Consider the following 20,627-nt stretch of genomic DNA (forward strand, 5'->3'; position numbering starts at 1 on the left):
TGGGCACTGGGGATCAGGGCACAGCAGCCCAACATGTCCCAGGTGGCACAGGGCCAGAGTGGCGCCCACTGACAGGTTTGGCACAGCCCAACCCACGGCCATGCTGTTCCCTGGCCTGGGGAGCTCACAGCAGCCCTACAGCCCTCAGGGTGCCCCAGGAGTGGGGACACAGGAGCCACAGGGCTCAGGGAACAGCCCAGTGCAGGATCTGTGTCACCTGCACACGGCGGTGGCCGCACGTGTCCCCACCACAGCAGAGCTTGACCTGCAAGGCCGGGGCTTCGCCCACGCCACCCCGGAGACTCTGGGATTAGGGCAGTGCCCAGATGAGGACATGGCACGGCCAGATGGCAGCTCTGGATCCACGCACCAAACGAGCCATGCCCAGGGTCCACGGGGCACAATGCAGCTGCAGGGGGGATCCAAGCACGGCACAACCCTGGGGCTGATCCCCAGGGAATGCTGATCCCTCAGCACCACCAGGCTGGGATGCCAGGGTCCAGCCAAGTGCTCTGATGGCACAGTGGGACTGAGACCTGGCATGCCCAGTGCACCCAGCCAGCACCCAGCGTCTGGGAGGTGTCCTGAAGGCACCTGGGAGGTGTTTGGGAAGGGTTTGGGAAGCAGGGTGCTGCTGGCACACCTTCCCCTGGGCCCGCCCGCCGTTTGCATCCATCCTAATTTGATTTTAAGCAGCTAAGGCTCATCACGCTTTGAAGCGCCCCAGCCATCTGTTCTGCATTAAGGGGTGAAAAACGGTGCAGGGGAGGAGAGGCAGCTCCGAATTCCACATGGATCGTTCCGGGTGGATCCGCCCGCGAAGGTCACGGCGGCCACCCCTCGCCCAGAGCCTCTCCCGTGCCCCCAGAAAGGAAAAAACCCACCCCCAAACACAGCAGGGGACAGGGGGGATGGGCATCTTGGGGGTCCCCTGTGAGGGGTGAAGGTGGCACTGAGCTTGATGAAATCCTCCTCATCCTCCTGGGAGCCCCGCGTCCCTCCACGGAGCCCAACTCAGTGCCAGGGGTGGCTGGAGGAGAGGAGGCATCCAGGGAGAGGAACGTGTCTCGTTAGTTCTGAGGTCTCCAGAGAGACCTCCAGGGACAAGACCAGCTGTTCCTGGTGTCCCCCGGGGGTGCCCGCATCAGCTCTTGGAGGGGAGAAGAGTGGGGGCCCCCAATGATGAGCACTGCTCCCCCTCATTCCCAGACACTTCTGCAGCTCCCTGGCCTCAGTTTCCCTCTCCTCTGCTCCCTGGGGAAAGCTGCACTCTCTCAGCATCCCTGACAGGCCCTGGCAACACCAAATCCAGGTCCATGGAGCATTCAGCACATGGGAGCTGCCACTCCCCCAGCCCTGGGCCTGCGGGGGGTTCCCGGTGGGTGACAGCCATGTCCCCCCACAAAGGAAGGGTCATTACTGCTCATTCTGCCTCTCCCCCATCTGTTGTGACTGTTTACACTCCGCTTGCTAATTAGAGGCTAATTAGCTGGTGCAGAAATTCATCACTTTCCAAACACAGGCGGCAACGAGGGGCGTCTCCGGGAACATCTGCACATCTGCCAGCGGCACGGGACACTGCGGAGCTCCTGTGCCACCCCCTGCCTCGCCATCCCATGCCAGGCCATGCCAGCACTGTCCCCTCCACACAGAGAAGTGCCACCAAACCCGTGTCCCCCATCCTGCCTTCAGCGCTGACCCTGGGGCTGAGCTGAGCTGCCAGCGAATTCCAAGGGCTGGCAACAGGGACAGGGACAGGGACAGGGACAGGGACAGGGACAGGGACAGGGACAGGGACAGTCCCTTCTCTCTCCCTCCCCTGCCGATGACAATCTAATGCCAAGCCCTGGCACAGCACTAATCCTGCCTAATGGGATCACAATCTTGGCCCCTGCACTTTAGTTACATCAGGGGCATTAGAGGCAGAGCGGGCGCGGATGTAGGGCAGGGCTCCCCAAAGAGCCGTAATGGATCCTAATTCCCGGCCCTAATGGGAACTAAGCTCCCCTCTCCCCAGTTTCAAATCCCTCTTGATGGGAAGGGACGGGGAGTTTTAAGCCTGGAGAAATCTCGGAATGGCTGCCAAGGGCACGGCTCTGCCTGGCAGCTGCTGGCAGGGGGGTGGTGGGGACCGAGGGAGAAGCCCCCTCCTTTTCCCTTCCCCCTCAGTGGGAAGATGGGGATGGCGGCAGGAGATCCAAGTCCACAGATGCCCCCCGGCCACCCCCAGAGCACCGGTGGCTCCGGGGACACCCGGGTCCCCTCCTGCCTGGTGCCACCATCCAGGACACAACGCAGTCCCCACCTGTGCTTGTGTTCAGCAGTGCCACCCCCCGTGCTCCTTGCGGGCAGGAGTGACATCTATCCCCCGGCCTGCTCAGCCACTGGAAGGTAACCAGCCCATTCCTGCTCATTGCCCGGATTCAGCAGGATGTACCAGGAATCCCAACGGAGCCGATGCCCACTGGGACCTGGGGGATGTCCTGAACCCAGCCCGGCTTTACCTGTGGGCTCCAGGTACCAACAGAGCCCAACCACCACCAGGGACCAGCACCTGCCTCAGGGAAACAACTCCATCATCTTCCTCCTTCCCAACAACCCTTCTTTGGTGCCACCAGCATGTGGCCAGTGCAGCCCTGGGAAGTGCCCACTGCACTGCCCACACCCCACCTGAACTGCAGAGAGGGGACAGAGCCATGTCCCTGCTCCCTCCACAGCCTCCCAGGGCTCCCCCCATCCTTCCCAGGGCATCCTCACCCAAAAAGGAGGATGGCAGCCTGGAAAGGAGGATGCCAGCCCAGCAAAGAAGATGCCAACCCTCCAGGAGTGGTGGCACGGCCACCTGGCAGTGCCACCGAGCAGCTCCCACCCCGGCCCCCCTCCCCAGCACGGGGAGATGGAGCTAAATCTCTTCGGCATCAGACTCTCGCTGGCTCCGCAGCACGAAGAGATTAAAAAACAATAAAGAGAAAGCGAAACCCTCCGCTATAATTACCAGCCTTTAGCCGCCAGCGGAGGCAGGAGGGAGGGAGGCAAGGAAAAAGGGGGAAAAAGAAACAGAGGAGAAGAAGAAATCCACTAAAATTTTAATAGGAACCACTGCATTTAATTTAACGACACATTTTTTCAATTACCAGAATAATTGTTTTATTCATAAAACGAGTTTCAATAAGAGGGTAATTTTCCTTTGTTTTTATTATTCATTTGTGGAACATATTCGCGGCACGGTTCCCCGGCGCCGCCGCAGCCGCGCCACATCTGGAGGAGCTGGGGAGGCGGGATCATCACCCACAGCCCCCAAAAAACAGCACCCATGGGGGACCAGAATGTCCCTGAGCACGCAGGTGGTGTCACAGCCTCAGTTGGGTGCAAGGAGAAGTGGCCCCAGAGGATCCATCACTGAGACGTGACGGGGACATGGTGGCCCTGGGGACAAGTGAATCCCTGCCCAAGCAGCCACCCCTTGGCTAAGTCCCATTCCTGGCTTGTTGGATGCCAGGTGAGGTCGGGAAGCAGCAATTTTTCAGTGGATGCTGCTAAAGCCACCAGGTGGATACGAAGGCCCAGGTGTCCCCAAGGGCACGGAGTCACCGCCACGCCCGGGCACGGCCCCCGGTGCTCCCGGTGTCCCCAGGTGGGGCCTTCCTGGGTCCCCGGTGGTGGGTGGCAGGTGCAGGGGGATTTATGACAGCTCTCTGTGCTGCTGTCAGAGCCATTAGTATTCCTGAGCCACGGCTCCATCCCCTTAATAAAAAGCAAACATGGAATTGAAATGCCGAGCGCTGCCGGCACCTGGGGAGCCGCAGAGCGCGACGGTGCTGCCAGGCGGGGACCAAGGGGACAAGGCTCGGGCTGGGGGTGTCAAGGATGAAGCCAAGCATGATCCAGTGTGGTTTGGCAACCTCGGCTGGGCCCTTCTTCCCTTCTCCCAACACCTGGGCAGGTGCAGAGCAGCCTGAGCCACACCCTGCAGCCTCCGAAGGGATCCCATAGGGGTGGCAGTGGGGCAGGACGGCTCCATCCTCATCATCCCATCATCACCACAGCTAAAATCACTGAATTCCAGAATGGGTTGGGTTGGGTTGGGGAAGTCCTTATAATCTATCTAGTGCCACCGCTGCCATGGGCGGGGACACCTTCCAATATCCCAGGCTGCTCCAAGCCCCATCCAACCTGGCCTCGGACACTTCCAGGGATCCAGAGGCAGCCACAGCTTCTCTAGGCACCTGTGCCAGGGCCTGCCACCCTCACAATAAATAATTTCTTCCATGAGATCCATCCCAGCATTGGCCCTCGGTCCTGATCCCAGCAGGGCTGCCACAGGGACACCCAGCTGTCCCTTGCTGTCCCTTGCTGCCCCCCCCGGCTGGGTTGGTGCCACCTCACCACATGGAGCAGTGCCACAGTCCCACCCGTCTCATCCCCAGGGATCAGCCAGGCTGCCCCGCACACCCCCAACCACGGCGTGCCTTTTGATGTGGTGGGTTTTTTTGCCCTTTTTACTAAGAAAAAGACTTATAATTGCAGATGTGACCATTAATCCTCCCAACTTACTTTGTTCCCTTCCTTCCCTGCTTTCCCCTCCCTCCCTTCTCCCCCCACTGAGACCAAGAGCTTTAAAACTCTCCTTCTGGCTATTAATTAAAAGCAACCTCTCCACTGCCGTGAGTGTACTTGCCATAAATTAATAGCAGCCTTCTTAATCAAATCTTATCTCCTCTCCAAGCGCCCGGCGCACGGGGCCGGGTTGGTATCCCAGCCTGCCCAGCCGTGAAATGCAATTCCCAATGCTCCAGTGGCCTCGGCAGCTCCGCTCCATCCCCTCCTCCCCGCCGCCTGTACCTGTGCTGGCCCAGAGTCGCCACCTGGGCCAGGAGGGAGGAGAGGGGCCCGGCCACCCAGCGCGGAGGTGGCTCCCAAAGGACACGCTCCATTTCTCAGCCATTTACCACGTTTATCCGCAGCCCCCGCGGACAGCACTCGCCTTCCTGAATTATTTAGGAAGGGTTCGGTGCTCCGAGGCGCTGAGAGCCGTGGTGGGAAGTGCTCCTGCCGGAGATGGGGAGGTGGGAAGGCAGCGGGGCCACCACGCAGCTTTTGGGGCGTCAGTTCCTGGACTGATGAGCTCACGGTGCTCCGGTTTTTGCAGAACATCAGAAAGAACCATCCCTCGAGTCCCCGTCCCCATCCCACCAAGTCTTCCTTCTCCCCACCCCACAGAATTCCCAGACAGCCAGGACAGAGGAGGACCTGGACATGGTGCCCTGCAGCTTCTGGGGCTGCTAATCCCAGCCCTCTCCTTTGCCCTGAGGAAAACAATTGCAGGACATGATTTTCCTTCTTGGCAGAGGCAGCCTTGGTGGGCTTAGACGGACACGGGGGGCTCGGCCCGGGGCCCTCCCACAGCACCACGGCCCAGGAGACACCGGGGGCTGCAGTGGGAGCCCCCAAAAAGGAGCTAGGGGAGTTTTCAGCTGAGGTAGATGAGCCTGCACAGCCCCTCTCCCCAGGGTCCAATCCCACCGGGATAAAACAACCCTGTGGAGCAGGGAATCACTGCCCAGGGGTGCTCGGGGATGCAGGAGCATCTCACAACAACCATATCCCTCCAGCAGCAGAGCCCAGAGCCGTGCCAGGTGCTGTGCCCATCCTGCCCGTGGCAAGGGAAGAGCTGGGAGGCTCCAAGGGCTGGCACCCAGTGCCCTCCAGCCGTGTGCCACATCCAATGCCTCACTGAGCTGCCGGGCTGCTCACAGCTCTGGGAGCTGCTGCTCAGCCCTGGGGAAGCACGAGGGGGCTACTGGCCATGGGGGTGATGTCCCCTGGGCTCAGCTCACAGCTCCTGCCCAGCTGGAGGGACACGGCTGGAGAAGGGCAGCTCACGTCCATCCAACCCCCCTGATACTTGTGCAGCTGCTTTAGCAACTCCCTGACATGGGAAAAATGCTTTTTGGGTCATGGGGAGCTCTGGGGATATGGGGACACCTCCCATAAGGGGTGCAAGGACGTGTGCCCATGATCCCAGGAGGGATCCCCTGCAAAGGAGAGGACCTGGCTGGATCTGGCAGAGCCCAGAGCTCCCCGCGCCTCCCTCGGGGAGGATTTGGGGTTCCCTACATGCCTTAAGCCGATTGCAGAGGTGTGCTAACTGGATTAGGGGGGAGGCTGAGGGAGATGCCAACCTGGAGGAGCTGCTCAGCGGAGCACGGCTCCTGCCAGTGTGACGCCGCAGGATTTGCAGAGCTGGAGCTTAAACTGATTTCCTTCCCTTAAGTCTTTGGAAAGGTGAAGCTGCAGGAGGGGTCTACAGGAGGCTCTGTCCCCTCCTCACCCCACAAAAACCCTGTAGGGCCCCTGTGTGGGCTGGCAGAGGGGTCATGTCCCCACGGTGACCCCGTCAGCCACCCACGTCCTCACACAGGCATTGGGTCACACCCCACAGCCACCCCTGCCCATGGCACTGGCACACCCCACAAAAACCTCTGCAGCAGACACCTCCAGGCGACCCACATTGCCTCGGAGAGTAACACAGTGACCCCCTAAATCCCCGCAGGGCTCCATCAGCACCCAGCAGCCACCCATGGTGATAATCCCCGCTGGCAGCAGACACCACTCGGGGCTCTCGGTGACATCCCTGCGGCTAATCCAAGCTGACCACTGCAGGGCACAGCCAGGAAGGCCACGGCCTCAGCACCCGCTCCCTGGCAGCACCCAGCACTCCCCAGATCCTCCACACAGCCCTATCCCAGATCAAAGGTGACACCAACGGCAGTGACTCTAGTCCTGCACAGGGATGCAGGAGCAGCCCCCGAGTGATGCCCCTGGAGTGATGTCCCCCGAGGGCTGCCCCCTCCTCCTGCGGTCCCCAGCACGGCACTGGTGTCACCTGCAGGCTGCACAGCAGTTTTGCCGGTGTCACACCTCATCCATCTCTGCTGGAGATCTGTCCTGCTGCTTCCTGATCCCAGGGTGGGGGTAGAGGCCCTGGTGTGGGGAGTGATTCCTGGAGCTGGCAGTGCTCAGGAAAAGCCCAGGCAGAGACCAGGAGCCCCAAGCCCAGCAAAGGTGGCCCTGGCACAGAACGTGGCCAGATCTGTCCTGGCTGGCACGGCCAGCACCAACCCCCTGCACTCAGTGGCTCTGAATGGAGCTGGCAATGCCCACCCAGACCATGGCAGCCCCCAGGACAAACGGATGGATGGATGGATGGAAGGATGGATGGATGGATGGATGGATGGATGGATGGATGGATGGATGGATGGATGGATGGATGGATGGATGTCGTCCTCCCTCACTGCATCCCACCAGGCCAGCCCAGTGGGACACCCCGACCTCACTGCCATCTCCCCTTCCTCCTCCCACATCTGTCTCCAGGCCCATACTTATTTATTTATTTGTTAATTAACTGCTGTTTCCATAACAAACGCTCCAGCTTCTCCCAGCCTCCAACAGCCCTGAGGCTGGATTGTTAACTAGGATTTTAATTTGTTAATTAAAAGCAGGATGGCTCCATAACAAGCTCCTCTTCCACAGCCGGGGCTCTTGGCGGGCTCAGCGGGCCATGGGCAGCCTCACCATGCCCGGGTGAACCCCTTCGGGGATGGGGGATGTGGGGAGGGGGGAGCCCGGCTCCGAAAAAGGCTCAGCATCTCCCTCCTCCCAGCAGAGGTGTTGGAGATGAAGCCACCTTCCCCTGCACCTTCTCATCCTGGCAATCCCTTCCCCAACACCTCAGCAGCTCCCAGCCCATGTCCCCGGCCATCAGGGGTCCCAAATCTGGTGACAAACCCTCCTGTGCCTACTGCAGCAGAGCTGGGGCCGTGTTAGTATTATCCCCTCAGGATTCCCATGGACCACAGCCCGGGAGAGGCCCCATCCCCGCGGCACTGGGGACACAGCCAGGTACACCCCGCTGACAACGCGGGTAAGGTAAGGCTTGAAATGCTCCCAGAGCCAGCGGACAAACATCAGCCCTGGCCGGGAAACAGGGATTTATTCAGTCCCATGGCTGGGAACAGAGCAGGGCTGTGTGCCTGCCCATCCCTGCCGCTGGAAAAACCAACATTTCCCTGCCGGGAAATCCCAAACAGTCACACACACACACGGCCGCGTTGTGCGTGCCCAGCCCCGGGCCCGGGGGGCCGACAAGAAGAGCTTTGTGCTCCGAGCAGCCCCCACGGACCCTCACAGCCGGCTCCAAGCACACGGACCCCGCAGTCTGATCCCAATCCTGGCCCCAGGGCACAGAGCTCCAAACCCAAGCGCGTGGAGCTGCCGGGAGCTGGAAGGGACCTGCGGCAAAGGGATGATCCTGAGGGGACAAGCAACAGGAGCCCCCCCCAGACCAGGGGACACCCCCAGGGGACACCCCCAGGGCTGCCCTGGTGCGGGTGGCACGGACAGACTTTGTCCTGCCGAGCTTGTCCCCTCGCAGGACACAGCCCCGTGCCCAGCTGGGGATGTTTAACGAGCTCCAGGCTCTGGACAAAACTCCTTCCCCAGCAAACTCTTTCCGAAATCCTCCGAAGCCCGCGATTACGCAGCTCCACCGTATCTGGGTCACTGCTGTGAGTCACGGACACCCGGAGAGTGACTCAACGCTATTAGAGGGGCCGGATCCTGCGGCTGATTTTGCCGAGAGAGGCTCCAAAACACTGAGGAAGGGAAGGATCGATGGGCATCACTTTCAGACCCTTCAGGAGCCGGACGCTTCTTGGGCAGGAGAGGGGGTCAGAGTGCATTCCCCATCCTGCACTTCAGCCCTTCCCAGCCCTTCCCAGCCGAGGCCGGAATTTCCCCACATGGATTTGGCAGGAACAGGCTCCACACGCAGCTGCCAAGCGAGGTGGAAGTCCCCAGAGCCCGGACTCTGTCCCCTATTCCTTGTCACCCACCCCACCGAGTGACACTCAAGCCCGGGGCAGCGCAGCTCAGGGCTGGGTTTGGCCCCACGGAACACTCCGAGTGTATCCTCGAGGAATTCCTGGAAGGACACCACAGCCCTGCGCTCTGGAAACTCCTGGGGTCACAGAGGCCATAAAGGGGTGGGAAAGCAAAGCCATCACAGGCCTGCCCTGCGGGAGCCACAGCAGCACCTGAGATATCCCTCCTGCCAGGGACACCCGTGTCCCACCTCCCCCGGCCCCGCAGGATGCTCAGCAGATGGACAGACAAACAGACAAACACACAACTGCCTCTTCCCAGACTCGCCCCGAGAATCCCAACGAGGCGGCGCTGCCCAACCGAAGAAAAACGGCGGGGAAAGGAAAACAGAAGAGAGAAACCGCAAGAAAAACCCCGCTCGGTCCTTCCCAGGGCACTGACGCAATCGAGTCGCCAGCCCCGCGGGACGGAAAACGTTCTGCCAGCTCCCACCCTGCCCGTGCCAGGCGGGATGAAGGCGCTGGTGGCCGGAGTCTCCCTCCCCGCGGCACGGCCCCGAGCCAGCGGGCACCGGGCACTCGCCCATTGACTGGGGTGCTGCCCAGACATCCTTTTTCCTAAGTATTAATTAGTCATCGCATTGCTCACTTGAAACAGAAATAGCTGTAGCATGACATCGAGCATGAGTTTTCCTTGGAAAAGCTTTTTTTTTTTTTTTCCAAAGCTTTTCCTCCCCAGACAGCCCTGTTCGCGGGTGGGGGGAGGAACAGGCAGCCTGGCATTCCCCCCTAGACAGCCCTGAATTTCCAGGGCAGCGCAGCAAACTCTGGTCATCGCATTTATTCACACACTTGTGGCTCTCCCAGCCAGAGGGGCTTTTCCAGCCAACGCCGCGCCAGCGATTCCAGCCTGACGTGAAGCTTATGGGGAGAAGCCAAGCGAGCGAGACTCCCCCGGCGCCCCGGGGGAAGGGCTCCGGCAGCTCCGTGCCCTGCTCCCCGCACGTGTCTTGCTTCCAGCGCCCTGCACAGCCCCTCTGCCCTCCCTGCCAGCGAGGAGAACGGAGACAAGGAGGCGATGAGGGCACCCATCCTCTCCCTCCTCGCCAGGGCCGGGTGCCGAGCGCTTCCAGGTGCTCAGCCGGCGGGGAAGGCTCTCCCGACGGCGGCAGAGCTCGGAAGGAAACATCCCACCCTAATGAGTTGATTTTATTAGTTTACGAATGCACTGAGAACTCATTATCAAAATAAACATCAGCTCACTCCACCGAGCACGGCAGTGCCGCAGCTGGGGCGCTCCCGCCCCGGGACACCCCGCGGGTCCCCGGCACCGACCGGGGGGGACAGGGCAGAGGTTCCCACCCTGCCAAGCCCCTTCGTGGTACGAGGTTCGCTTCTCCCTTTCGCCGCGGGGTACTCAGTGGGGTGGGACAGCTTCGAGAGCTCCTGCCACCCCGGCAGCTCACCTGGGAGCTGCTCGGTGCTGGAAGAAGCTCCCACGCCGTCCCGGGGTTCTTCAGCATGCCCGGGAGTGTGTGCAGCACCCAGTGGTGCAGCGAGGGAGGGTGGCAGGTCCCCTCGGGGACAGCCAGGGCAGAGGACAGCGCCGAGCTCCTGTGGGCAGGGCTGTGGCACAGCGGGCGCATTGTCCGGCTCGGCGGGACGCGCTCCCTTTGGAAGCAGCAGATAATCCCATTTCATCCCCCGTCACGGCCATCAGCTGTTTTTCAGGCATGCAGGAGGCGGGGAGCTGAAACCAGAGCTATTGTGTCCGCCGGTCCCAGCCCCCTCCAGCCACACCGCCATCCATCCATGCATCCATGCATCCATGCATCCATCCATCCATCCATCCATCCATCCATCCGTCCGTCCGTCCGTCCGTCCGTCCCTCCGTCCGTCCGTCCCGGCCCCACGCTGGCCGCATCCTCCTCCATCCCCAGCCAGCTCTTCATGGACTGCCAGGAGCTGGGGATGCCAGATCCATGCAGGACCCCGTCACCTCCCTCGGAGCTCTAAGCCTGACCCCTGATAAGCCCAGGCAAGGAGGAGGAGGAGGAGGGGAAGCACGGAGCATCCCACGTTGCACAGACCCATGGGGACAGCACCCAGCACTCGATTGCTCCCTGCAGGGGGACATGGGCTCCTGGAAGGAACAGAAATATCCCCGTAAACCCCCAGCACTGCCCAGCCCGTGCTCCAAATTCCAGTCAATGAGCTGGGATGTGCTGGGGGGTGGCCCTGCAGGATGGGGACAGAGGGACAGGTGCCTCTGACCATCCTGGGAAGAACTCCGTCCCTGCAGCCAGGAACAGGGAGCACGCGTGTCTCCAGCCTCACTCTTGCCCTGGGGAAATGTTCTCTGGATCCAGCAATTCCCAGTAAAATTAAGGCAGTCCAAACCCAGCATTTCCCTTCACCAAGCTGAAGGAGACCCACAGTGGGGTCTCACACCTCACAGCCACCCTTGACAGCCAGAGTCCTCCCACATTACACATCCCTGTTCCACACAAAACAGGGGACACTGCTCCAAGCTACGGGCAGCAGGACCCTGCCAGACACCCCAGCCCCTCCCAGCTTTGTACACCCCAGTGCTCCAGAGAAACTCCTCCAGGGCCCAGCGATCCCACAGACAAATCCTCATCCCGCTCCCTGTCCTGGCAGGACCCCAGTGTCGCCGTGCACGGAGCCAGGAGGGCTCAAGGTTACAGCCTAGGACTCGCAGGTTGTGGGCTCACCCAGCAGTGCAGAAAGCAATTAGCTACCGGGGCTAAAATTAGCTCAGCGGCTTCTTCTGCTAATGGTCAAACTCATCAAGGCTTCCCTGCACCCGGGGCTTTGGCAGGGACAGGGAGAGAGGGATGGGAGCCAAAGGAGCAGCTCACGTGTGCCTAGGTCCCTTTCCCGCTGTACCCAGTGCCACCAGGACACCATCAGCCAACCCTATGGTCCCCTTCCCACCGCCCCCACCACCACCCCTGCCCCGTGCCTCAGTTTCCCCCCGTACTGCCCAGGCTGGAGGGAAGATCCCGGCGTGCTCAGGAGCTGCCACGTGTCAGGGTGGGTGGTGGGGACAATGCTGGCTGGCAGGGAGGGACACAATCGGCACAGGGGACCCCAGCATTCCTGGAATGACCCTCGTGCCATCCCTGTGGCCAGCCAGGATGCCCAGCTGCTGGCACGCAGCAGCAGCTGATCCCGGGGCCTTCAAAGAGTCATGGGATGGTTTGGGTTGGAAGGGGCTTAAGGCACATCTTGTCCCACCCCTGCCATGGGCAGGGACACTTTCCACAGACCAGGTTCCTCTAAGCCCTGTCCAACCTGGCCTTGGTCCCCCTCCCCAGCCCATGGTGGTGACACCGATCCACATGAGAAGGTGACACCCCAGAGCATCCAGTGTCCCCAGGGATAGCCCTGCTCGAGCTGAGAGCCCCCGCGCCCCAAATCTCCATTCCTGGGGGCCCCATCCGAGCAGAGAGACAAAGGGGGCCAGGGACCAGCTGCAGCCCAGGAATGTCCCCTGCCCTCGGCCCCCGTTCCCAGGGATCAGGTTTCCCAGTTCCCAGGCAACCCGAGCCCGGCATGGCTTTCCAGGCAGGCATTCCTGCACCCCCGGGGCTGGGGGCAAGGGGAGGGTGGGGCGGGGGCCACCAAGGGGGCCACTGCTTGCCCGGGGCACAGACAGGTGCTGGGAGTCATGCTGGGGAGAGGGGCTGGAAGGTGAGGGAGAGGGGTGCAGGGTGTACCCCCACAACTGGGACCAGGGGTGGGAAATGTACCCCCAAGAGCTGGCCCCCCAAACCCACAGAGGGTGCTGAGGGCACTGCCCATGCCAGTGGCATCTGCAGCATGCTCGGGGTGTGAGTGGGATGCCAAGGGGATGTAAGGAGTGCCAAGGGGGTGAGAGGGATGCCAAGAAGGGTGAGAGGGATGCCAAGCATGGCCAGCACAGGGAGCTGCTGCCAGTACATTCCTGCCTGCTGGCCAGGCAGAGTGATAAGAACACATCCTGAGGCTGGATCCACCTCCATGGATGGGGGGAACCCCAACTCAGAGCAGCAGCCGTTGCGATGAGGGTGGTCCCCTGTGGTCCCTGGCACCACCACCACATCCTGGCCCCATGTCCTTTCCAGCAGCTCCATGCCACGCTCCACTGCACCAGCAGAGAGGCTCCCAGGACAGCCCAGTGCCCCAGTGCCAGCACCCTGAGCCATCCCAGCTCCCCAGGGCTGCTGGATCCAAGTCCGAGGCCCAGTGCCATGAGGCACTGGTGGAGCACCAGAGCCACCAGCCCTGGCACGACCGCGGGCACGGCGGGGGCTCAGCTCGCCCTTCGTTAGCACAATCACATCACCACTGACAGCAGCATATTTCTCCCCGGCCATTTCTCACCCAGCCACACGCCAGCCACTCCTTAATGAGCTTGGGGCAGTAATGAGGGCTCAGAGGGGAGGGCACCCTCTGCTCACCCACCCAGCCAGCACCCAGCGGGTTCTGCTCCCACACGGGGCCATTTCACCCCAGGCAGTGCCCGTGCATCTGCTGCAACCAACACACCCCCAAACCAGTTCATGTAGGGCCTACAGAAAGGTGTGTGTGGCTGGAGCTCATCCCCAGGCAGGAACCGGCCACAGGCACGGGCTGGGGACAAGGACACGGCTCGTGGAGTGGCGGAGGCAGGGTCACCCCTCATCACAGCACCCGCCAGCCTCCCTCCGCGTGGTTTAATTATCAGCGTTTTCCCAGGTTCTCAAGCAGCCAAGCATCCTCCTGCTCCCTCCTTCCCGTTCTCCTCGAGCTCCTGCGTGTGCTCCTGCTGAGCGGAAATGCCACCGCAGCCCAGTCCCCGTCACTGAGGGACGAGCAGCACTTGACGTTGTCACTCACCCTGGTCCCGGGATGGCACCGGGGCAGGAGCTGCTCCGCCACCGCCAGCTCTCCCTGCCCACCAGTCCCGGCAGCTGGAGGTGGCTACGAGCTCCCATTTCCATGCCACTGGCAGCTCTCATCCTGCCTGTTCTCCTCAGCTGGCACCCCCAAACCTTTGGGGACCAGCGCAGTGACAGGCACAGTGACACAGCCTGCCTGGGACCAGACCATAACCCCCTCCCTTATGGTTATCAGGTCATCAAAATTTCATCATCGCTGTGCCCAGGCACTAATGGCTTCCCAAGCAGCATCAAATTTTAATCTTCCCTTCCTCTCCCCTAAAAGCCACTCTCCTTCCTGAGCTGGAGCCTTGCACGAGGCCACCAGCAAATGTGGCTGCGCTGGCAGGGACAGGAGAGGCAGGGCCATCCCCTCCTGCTCTGATGCCACCAGCACAGAGGAACCAGCAGCTCCCATCACCAAAGTCCTGGCGTGAGCCTGGCACCAGCATCACATCCCCAGGAAGGGCAGGGGCTCGTCCTTGTCCCCCTCCTGCCCAGCCCCACAGTGCAGACGTGCCCAGGCCCCACGCACACGGACAGAAGATGCTGGAACTCCCCTGCTGCCATCTCTAATAAGCCTCTTTGGTGGAAGCTGCCCATGGCAGGCCCCTGCCCCAAATCCCGTCTGGAACCTTAAGCTGCCCAAATCCCTCCTGGGACTGGCCGTGGCCTCCTCAATCCCATTAGAGGTGCCGTGCCAGCACGGAGGGTCCCGGGCTGTGCCCTCAGCACTGGATATGGGGAAACCACATTTCTGGGTGTCAGAAAATCTACAAAGAGTGAGCAGGAGGGGACCCCCAGACTCCCCCCAGCTCTTGGGGAGCCCTTTATTGCCTTGTTCATCAGCCCAAGGGGCCTTTGCTGGTGGGGTGCCCCCAGCCCTGGCACAGCCCCCAGGTCGCATTGCGACAGCTCCCACCCGGGCAGCGCTGCCGGCTGAGCCTTCCCCCAGCTCCGCATTGGGCTCCGGGTAATTAGCGCGAGGCCCCTAATCAATAAGTTATTTTTTGCCACGGGTAATTAATAATTACACAGCACAGACGGGCTGTAATTAAACTTCCATCCTCTCTTTCCCGGGCAGCGAGGGGCCTTTTTCTTACCAACCACAGATATGAAAGGGTCTCACCCCATGGCCGGGCAGCCCCTGCGCCCTGGCCGGGGAGGTCTCGCGCCGTCGCCTCCTCCTTCCCTTCCCGATTGATCCCATTTTCCTTGGCTGCCAGAATCAATAGCCCTGGCACAAAGCGCTGCTGCCCCACACTGCCAGCTCTGCCTGCCCCACCGCAGTGGGGACACACCGGAGCCTGGAGCCCTGTGCCGGGCTGTTCCCAGCTCCATCACCCTGTCCATCCCAGCGGGATGCAGCGGAGAGCGCCGGTACCCCACGGGCACCACCGCCGGGAGGTGGCCCTGCTGGCTCGTCCCCAGTGCCACCCGCTGCACGTGCCAGGCTTTGGGAATGATCCCTCCAGCACGTCCGGCTCGCTCGTGGCCGCTGCCACGCCGGGGCCGGGCACCGAGCAATGTCACAGCGCCCGCGAGGACGTGACACTCGCCGCAGAGAGCTGCAAAGCTCGGCTCCTGCGCCAGGAGAGCGGAGCAAAGCCCCTTCCCTACCCTTCCAGAGCGCTGGGGCGCAGGCAGCCCCACATCTCCCACCCCACAAGGAGACCCCGGAGCCCCACGGATAAATGGAAGGAGATTGGATCACCCAAGAGCCCGTCCCGCAGGCAGGGAACAAACGGATCACAGGGGACCCGCCAGCCAGAGACGCCAGCCAGGAGAAGAGAAACTCGGCAAGGGAGTGAATCAATCAAAGAGACCTTCAGAGCTCCCCACACAGGGCCTGCCCGGATAATATACTGCCGCTTTAGATGTTATGTTCTGAACTTAATTACTGAGAAATTATAGCGGTGCTGGGGGAGGCTCAGGGGGAGCGGGAGCACAGGAGCGCACAGGGACTTCTGGCTCCACTTGCTGCCACAAACAAGGGCAAGAAATGTCGTGGGTGAGGACCCCCGGCGCTGCGCTCAGCTGTGCCCCCCCATTTCCAGTCTGGATCTGCTCAGTCCAAGCACAGGGACAGAGGCAGCCACGCTGCAGCCCTGCCAGCCGGGAGCCTCCTCTCTGGGCCCGCAGGGACCCTCACGGCCAGGAATGGGACTACTGAGTCCCCCCGGCCCTTCTGAACCCCAGCTGCACCCCAAAGGGCCACAAACTGTTTTTATATCCCTGTAGGGTACCAGAGCAGTTAAAAGCAGCCGGTGTTGTGCCAGAGCCCAAAGGGCGAGGAGCAGAGAAGGGCTCACACTGCCCGGCAGCCCTGCAGCCCCCAAGGGTTGTTGGGGTGCAGCGTGAGCCCCAGGCACCCACAAAGGTTCGGGAGTGCAGAGCCGCCCCCCCCCCCCCCCCCCCCAGCCCCTGCCAGCTCGTACCAGCGGCTGGAAGTCGGCAGGACCAACATCAGGGTATGAGCTGCTCCCCCAAACTTGCACCCCGGGTTCTGCGGTACAACGGGGGAACCCGTGGAGGAGGAGGGAGGGAATGGGCGACGCTTACCCCTCGGGGTTGCTCACCCTCCCGAAGGTGATCCAGCACAGACTCATGCTCAGAGCAACACGTTTCCCCCATTCCCAGCCTGAGGGCAGTTATGGGGAAGGGGAAGGCAGAGCAGAGCCATGCTGCTCGTCCCCTTGAACCGCCACGGACACCGCGCTGCACCCAGCACCGGCGGGCCCTGAGTCCTGGCTCCGGGGAGGCTTTGCGAATATCACGGATGCTGCTCTTCCCCCGGTAGGAGCTCCGGAGCAGCCTCGCTCCCACCCCGCGGCTGGCACACCGATCACCCAGCCCAGGGAGATCTACCCAGGGGTAGCAATAGCCTCGGTTGAGGGGCGCAGCGCGCGGGGACCCCCCCCCCCCCATCTCTCCTGGTCCATCTCCCGCCGCCCCCCGCATCCCCTTACCTTGGGCGCCGGCTCCCGGGGGGCCGGGCAGGGCGAGCACGGCGAAGCAGAGCAGCCCCCAGCTCCGGAGCCGGCCCATGGCTCTGCCGAGACAAGCTGGGGGGGTTGCAGGGGGAGAACTTCCCCGACTTTATAATCCGGGCGGCTCCGGCGCAGGGATCCCCGCAGCAGCGCTGCTCAGGGGGAGGCGAAGGCGCCGGGGTGAAGGGCTCCTCGTGGGGCTGGGGGCGGTCCGCAGGCAGCTCCCCACCATCGGCAGCTTCCCCAGGGACGTGCGGAGCCGGGACCACCAAATCCGGAGCGGAGCCGGCAGCCGAGCCCCTCCCCGAGCGCTGCGCCCCGCGTCAGGGAAGGGGACAGGAAGCGCAGGGCGCCGCGCCCCCGGCCCCTCCTGCCCGCCCGGGTTCCATGGGGGCCGAGCGAAAAGTTTGGGGGCGGGGGGCGGCCCCTCCCCAGCGCTCAGCTCTTGCCTAGGGACATCTCCTCCTAGGCGGCTCCGGGCGACAGTGAGCGGGTTCGTCCCCAGCGGGAACGGCGGAAAGTGCGGCGGCGGCGGGTGGCGGCGCGGGGTCCCGCTCGGAGCCGCCGGCGGTGCGCGGCGGGCGGGCTGGCGGTGCCGCGCCGACCCCTCTCGGCGCTCCGGCCGCTGCTGCTGCTCCTCCTGCGCTGTGCGGCGGCGGAGTGAGCGGCGGCGGCGGGGCTCGGCGGAGCCGGGGGCAGCCCGAGCCGGGGAGGCGGGGAGACGGCGCGGCCCCGAGCGCTACCCAGCGGCCGCGGAGGGAGCGGGCGCGTCCCCACCGGCCGCCCCCGGTTCTTGCGGAGCGGGAGGGTCCCCCCCCACCCCGGCTCCTGGTGCCCCCGCTGTGGAAACAGCGGGTCCTGTCTGCAGCTCCCACCCTAACCCACCCCTCGCTGCCCCAGTCCTTCCGGCAGCGCTCGGAGCATCTGCGCTCGACCCCTGCGAAGGGGACACAGCACATCCCCCAGGTAGCTCTAAGGCAGAACTCAATGACACAGGATTACCAAAGCAAACGTTTTAGAATTCTCAAAAACAAACCCCAAAAAAACCCCAAAAAACCCTTTAACCCCAGAGATGACCCAGCAGCACCTCCCTGATGACACACCACCTCATCAGGCCTGATCCTGAAATTCCTAAAGCCCAGAGCTCCCAACAGGCTCACACATCCTTCAAAGATGTCTGTGCTTTCTGCTAGCACAGTGCTTTGCATTAGGTGGGGGAAAGCAGCTCAGTCACTGCTGCTACCAAGCATTAACACCCAAGGACCTGCACCATCTGCACAGGAGGAAATATCCATCCGGAATTCTGGATCAGCCTTCTGAGAGCACACGGCACCTCTGAGCCAAGGGACCTGCAAGGATCAGGGTGAAACGAAAGCATGAGCAGATTAGCCTGGAGGCAGCCCCGGCACTGCCGGGTCACACCAGGGCAGGGACGGAGGGAACACTCTCCCACAGGCATTGGTACAGCTGCGTGTGACAATGCCCGGGCCCCGCTGTGCATTTCCACTGCAATGTAACACTCACGTGTAAATCCTGCACAGTCCTTGGGGGGACAACGCCTGTGTGCACGTTGTGTATTTGGAGAGCTACTGCCAAATTTCCCATCGACCTCTTGAGGAGAGACTGAACAATAACCCAGCTCTTGCCCACCCCGGCATTAATCAGCTCCGTGGCTGGCATTCTCAACCGAGATGATGGGATCAATGTGCTGTGGGAGGCAGCAATCCTGGCTCACCCCTCAGGGAGGTGTTTCCCGCTGCTGGCTGGAACAAGCAGAGGGAGAGGCTGCCCTGCCAGGGCTGAGTTCAGCCCCCATCGGGGGTTCAGACCCGTTCCCCAGGCACCTATACACGTGCTGCAGCCACAATAACACTCAGCACGCTCCCAGGCCCCTGCAGAAGTAGGGCTTTGTTCCATGAAGAACAGGAATTCCTGTCTCCAGGGCCATAAATCCAGGTCTGACCCTGGTGCCGGCACTGATTTATGGTTATTGCCATTAATCTTGCCGAGCTGTGAGTGGTTTATTACCCACTTGCACAGGTACCTGGTTCCCCACGGTCACCCAGACTGATTGAGTCTGGATCTCACATCAGTGCTCCCCCAAGAGCACATCCCCCCTCGCAGTCCCCCCTGCTCTGTGCCAGCTCTCCTCTGCCCAAATCCCTCCAAGCAGGAGCAAGTTCCAGCAGGTAACATCACACCTGTCTCCCGGAGAGTGTGGAAGAGCCCGGAGCACATCCCCGGGATGTGATCAGAGAGGGCAGCGGGCTCCGGTGGCCCCGCATTGCCACTCCCTCCTGTCCCTGAGGACATTCCAGGTGATGCCCGGGTGGGAGGCTGTGTCCTCCCGCTGCTGCTGCCTCACCCCTGCCCCACACAGGGCATTTCTCCGCTTCCCATGGGTTTTGGGTCCTTTCTCCACCAACATCACTGAGAATCCCAACTTAGCCTACAATTTGGGGCAGCAGCACTACTAATTACACCAGCAATCGTGACAGCACATCCCTACAGACCACCGAGAGCCACATCACAAGGTTCCTGCCACTCCAAGACTTCTCTAAAAGGGGTTTTTGAGCTCCTCTCCCAGTCGCTGACCCTTGCACGGAAGCGTCCAGCCCCCACCGGCAGCTGAGCATCCCCGAGCTGCGGCCGGAGCCCCGGCCAAGGAGGGGCCGGCCCCGCGGAGCCTCCGGCCGCGGGCAGCAGGAACCCGCCCCGGGGCTATTTGCGGATGTGAACGCTGTTATTTTGCCTCCTGCTTGAAGAGGGCGCATCAAAGTCAAACCCAAAATACTGCGCTGGGCTTGAATTAAAAACTCTTGTCTGAAACCAAGGCAAGTTCCAAAAAAAGATCAAGGCTTTGTTTGAAATGTAAAAGTCTTTGCTGGGTTGTCAGGAGCTTCGGGGACCATCAGCATTATCCAGAGGCTGCAGGACAACAGGTAAGAGCTTCAGCTGTCCTCAGCATCCCTCATCTTTCTCAGAGGAGGCGCTGACTCCCAGCAGCATCCCTGTTCCTTGAGCAGGAGAGCAGCATCCACGCTCCCTGCTCTGGGAAAGCGTTGGGAAGTGCAAGGAGAGGTCGGAAGCGCTGCCTGTGAGTGAGAGACTCCAGGAGCTCAGTCCTTCTGTGCTATCAAAGGGGAGAGGAGATGGATGTAACCACAGGCTGTCAGCACCGGCGCAGGGAAGAGAAATTGGATCCGGGAGGCTCGGCAGCCTCACGGACAGCAGGGTAACGAGCTCCCACAGGCAGGAGGAGAAGCCAGAACGATCCAGACCAACAATAACCTGCACGTTTCTAACAGGGAGGATAACTCTGGCTGCAGCAAGGCTCTCTAACACCTTTTTCTTTTTTTCTTGTTTCTTTTTTTTTTTTTTTAAATTAAGATTGAAAGAGGCTTTTTTTTCTCCAGAAGCATCAGCTCTGCTTGGAAGAGTCAATCCAAGGTAGCGCTGCAGGCCAGAGCAGCCTCTGCAATCATTTAACTGCTCTCTTCAAACCTGAGGTTAGGACAGGTCCCTTCTCCCCAGAGCTGCAGCTTGGGATGAGTCACAGCCACCTCATTCCCTGGGCCCTGGGGGCTCTCCCCAGCCCTGGAAGGCCACACGCAGGCAAACGCCCCATTTTTGGCAGGGCTGAATCTGTCTCTCCTTGAAGGGCATCAAACAGGGCTCCAAGCTGCCCTCGGGTGCTGTGCAAGGAGCCTCCGAACTGGCACGGTACAGAAACATCTTAAATCTTTCATGAGTTAAAAAAAAATTCCGAGGGTATGAACAGCACCAGGAGTGTACCCTCTCCTTCCTGCCAGGGCTGCTCCCCTTCCCAG

At 61.6% G+C, this 20,627-nt stretch overlaps 1 protein-coding gene across 1 annotated transcript in view; it reads right to left on the reverse strand.

Moving 5' to 3' along the window:
• Positions 1–16,855, reverse strand: part of SDK2 (sidekick cell adhesion molecule 2) — a 43,899-nt gene extending 27,044 nt beyond the window's left edge. Inside the window, exon 1 of the mRNA XM_062506154.1 lies at positions 16,777–16,855. Coding sequence (XP_062362138.1) covers positions 16,777–16,855 — 79 coding nt within the window. The remainder of the gene's footprint in view (positions 1–16,776) is intronic.
• Between the last annotated feature and the right edge of the window lie 3,772 nt (positions 16,856–20,627).

This window comes from Cinclus cinclus, chromosome 20 (assembly GCF_963662255.1).
Source record: "Cinclus cinclus chromosome 20, bCinCin1.1, whole genome shotgun sequence".
NCBI classification, from domain to species: domain Eukaryota; kingdom Metazoa; phylum Chordata; class Aves; order Passeriformes; family Cinclidae; genus Cinclus; species Cinclus cinclus.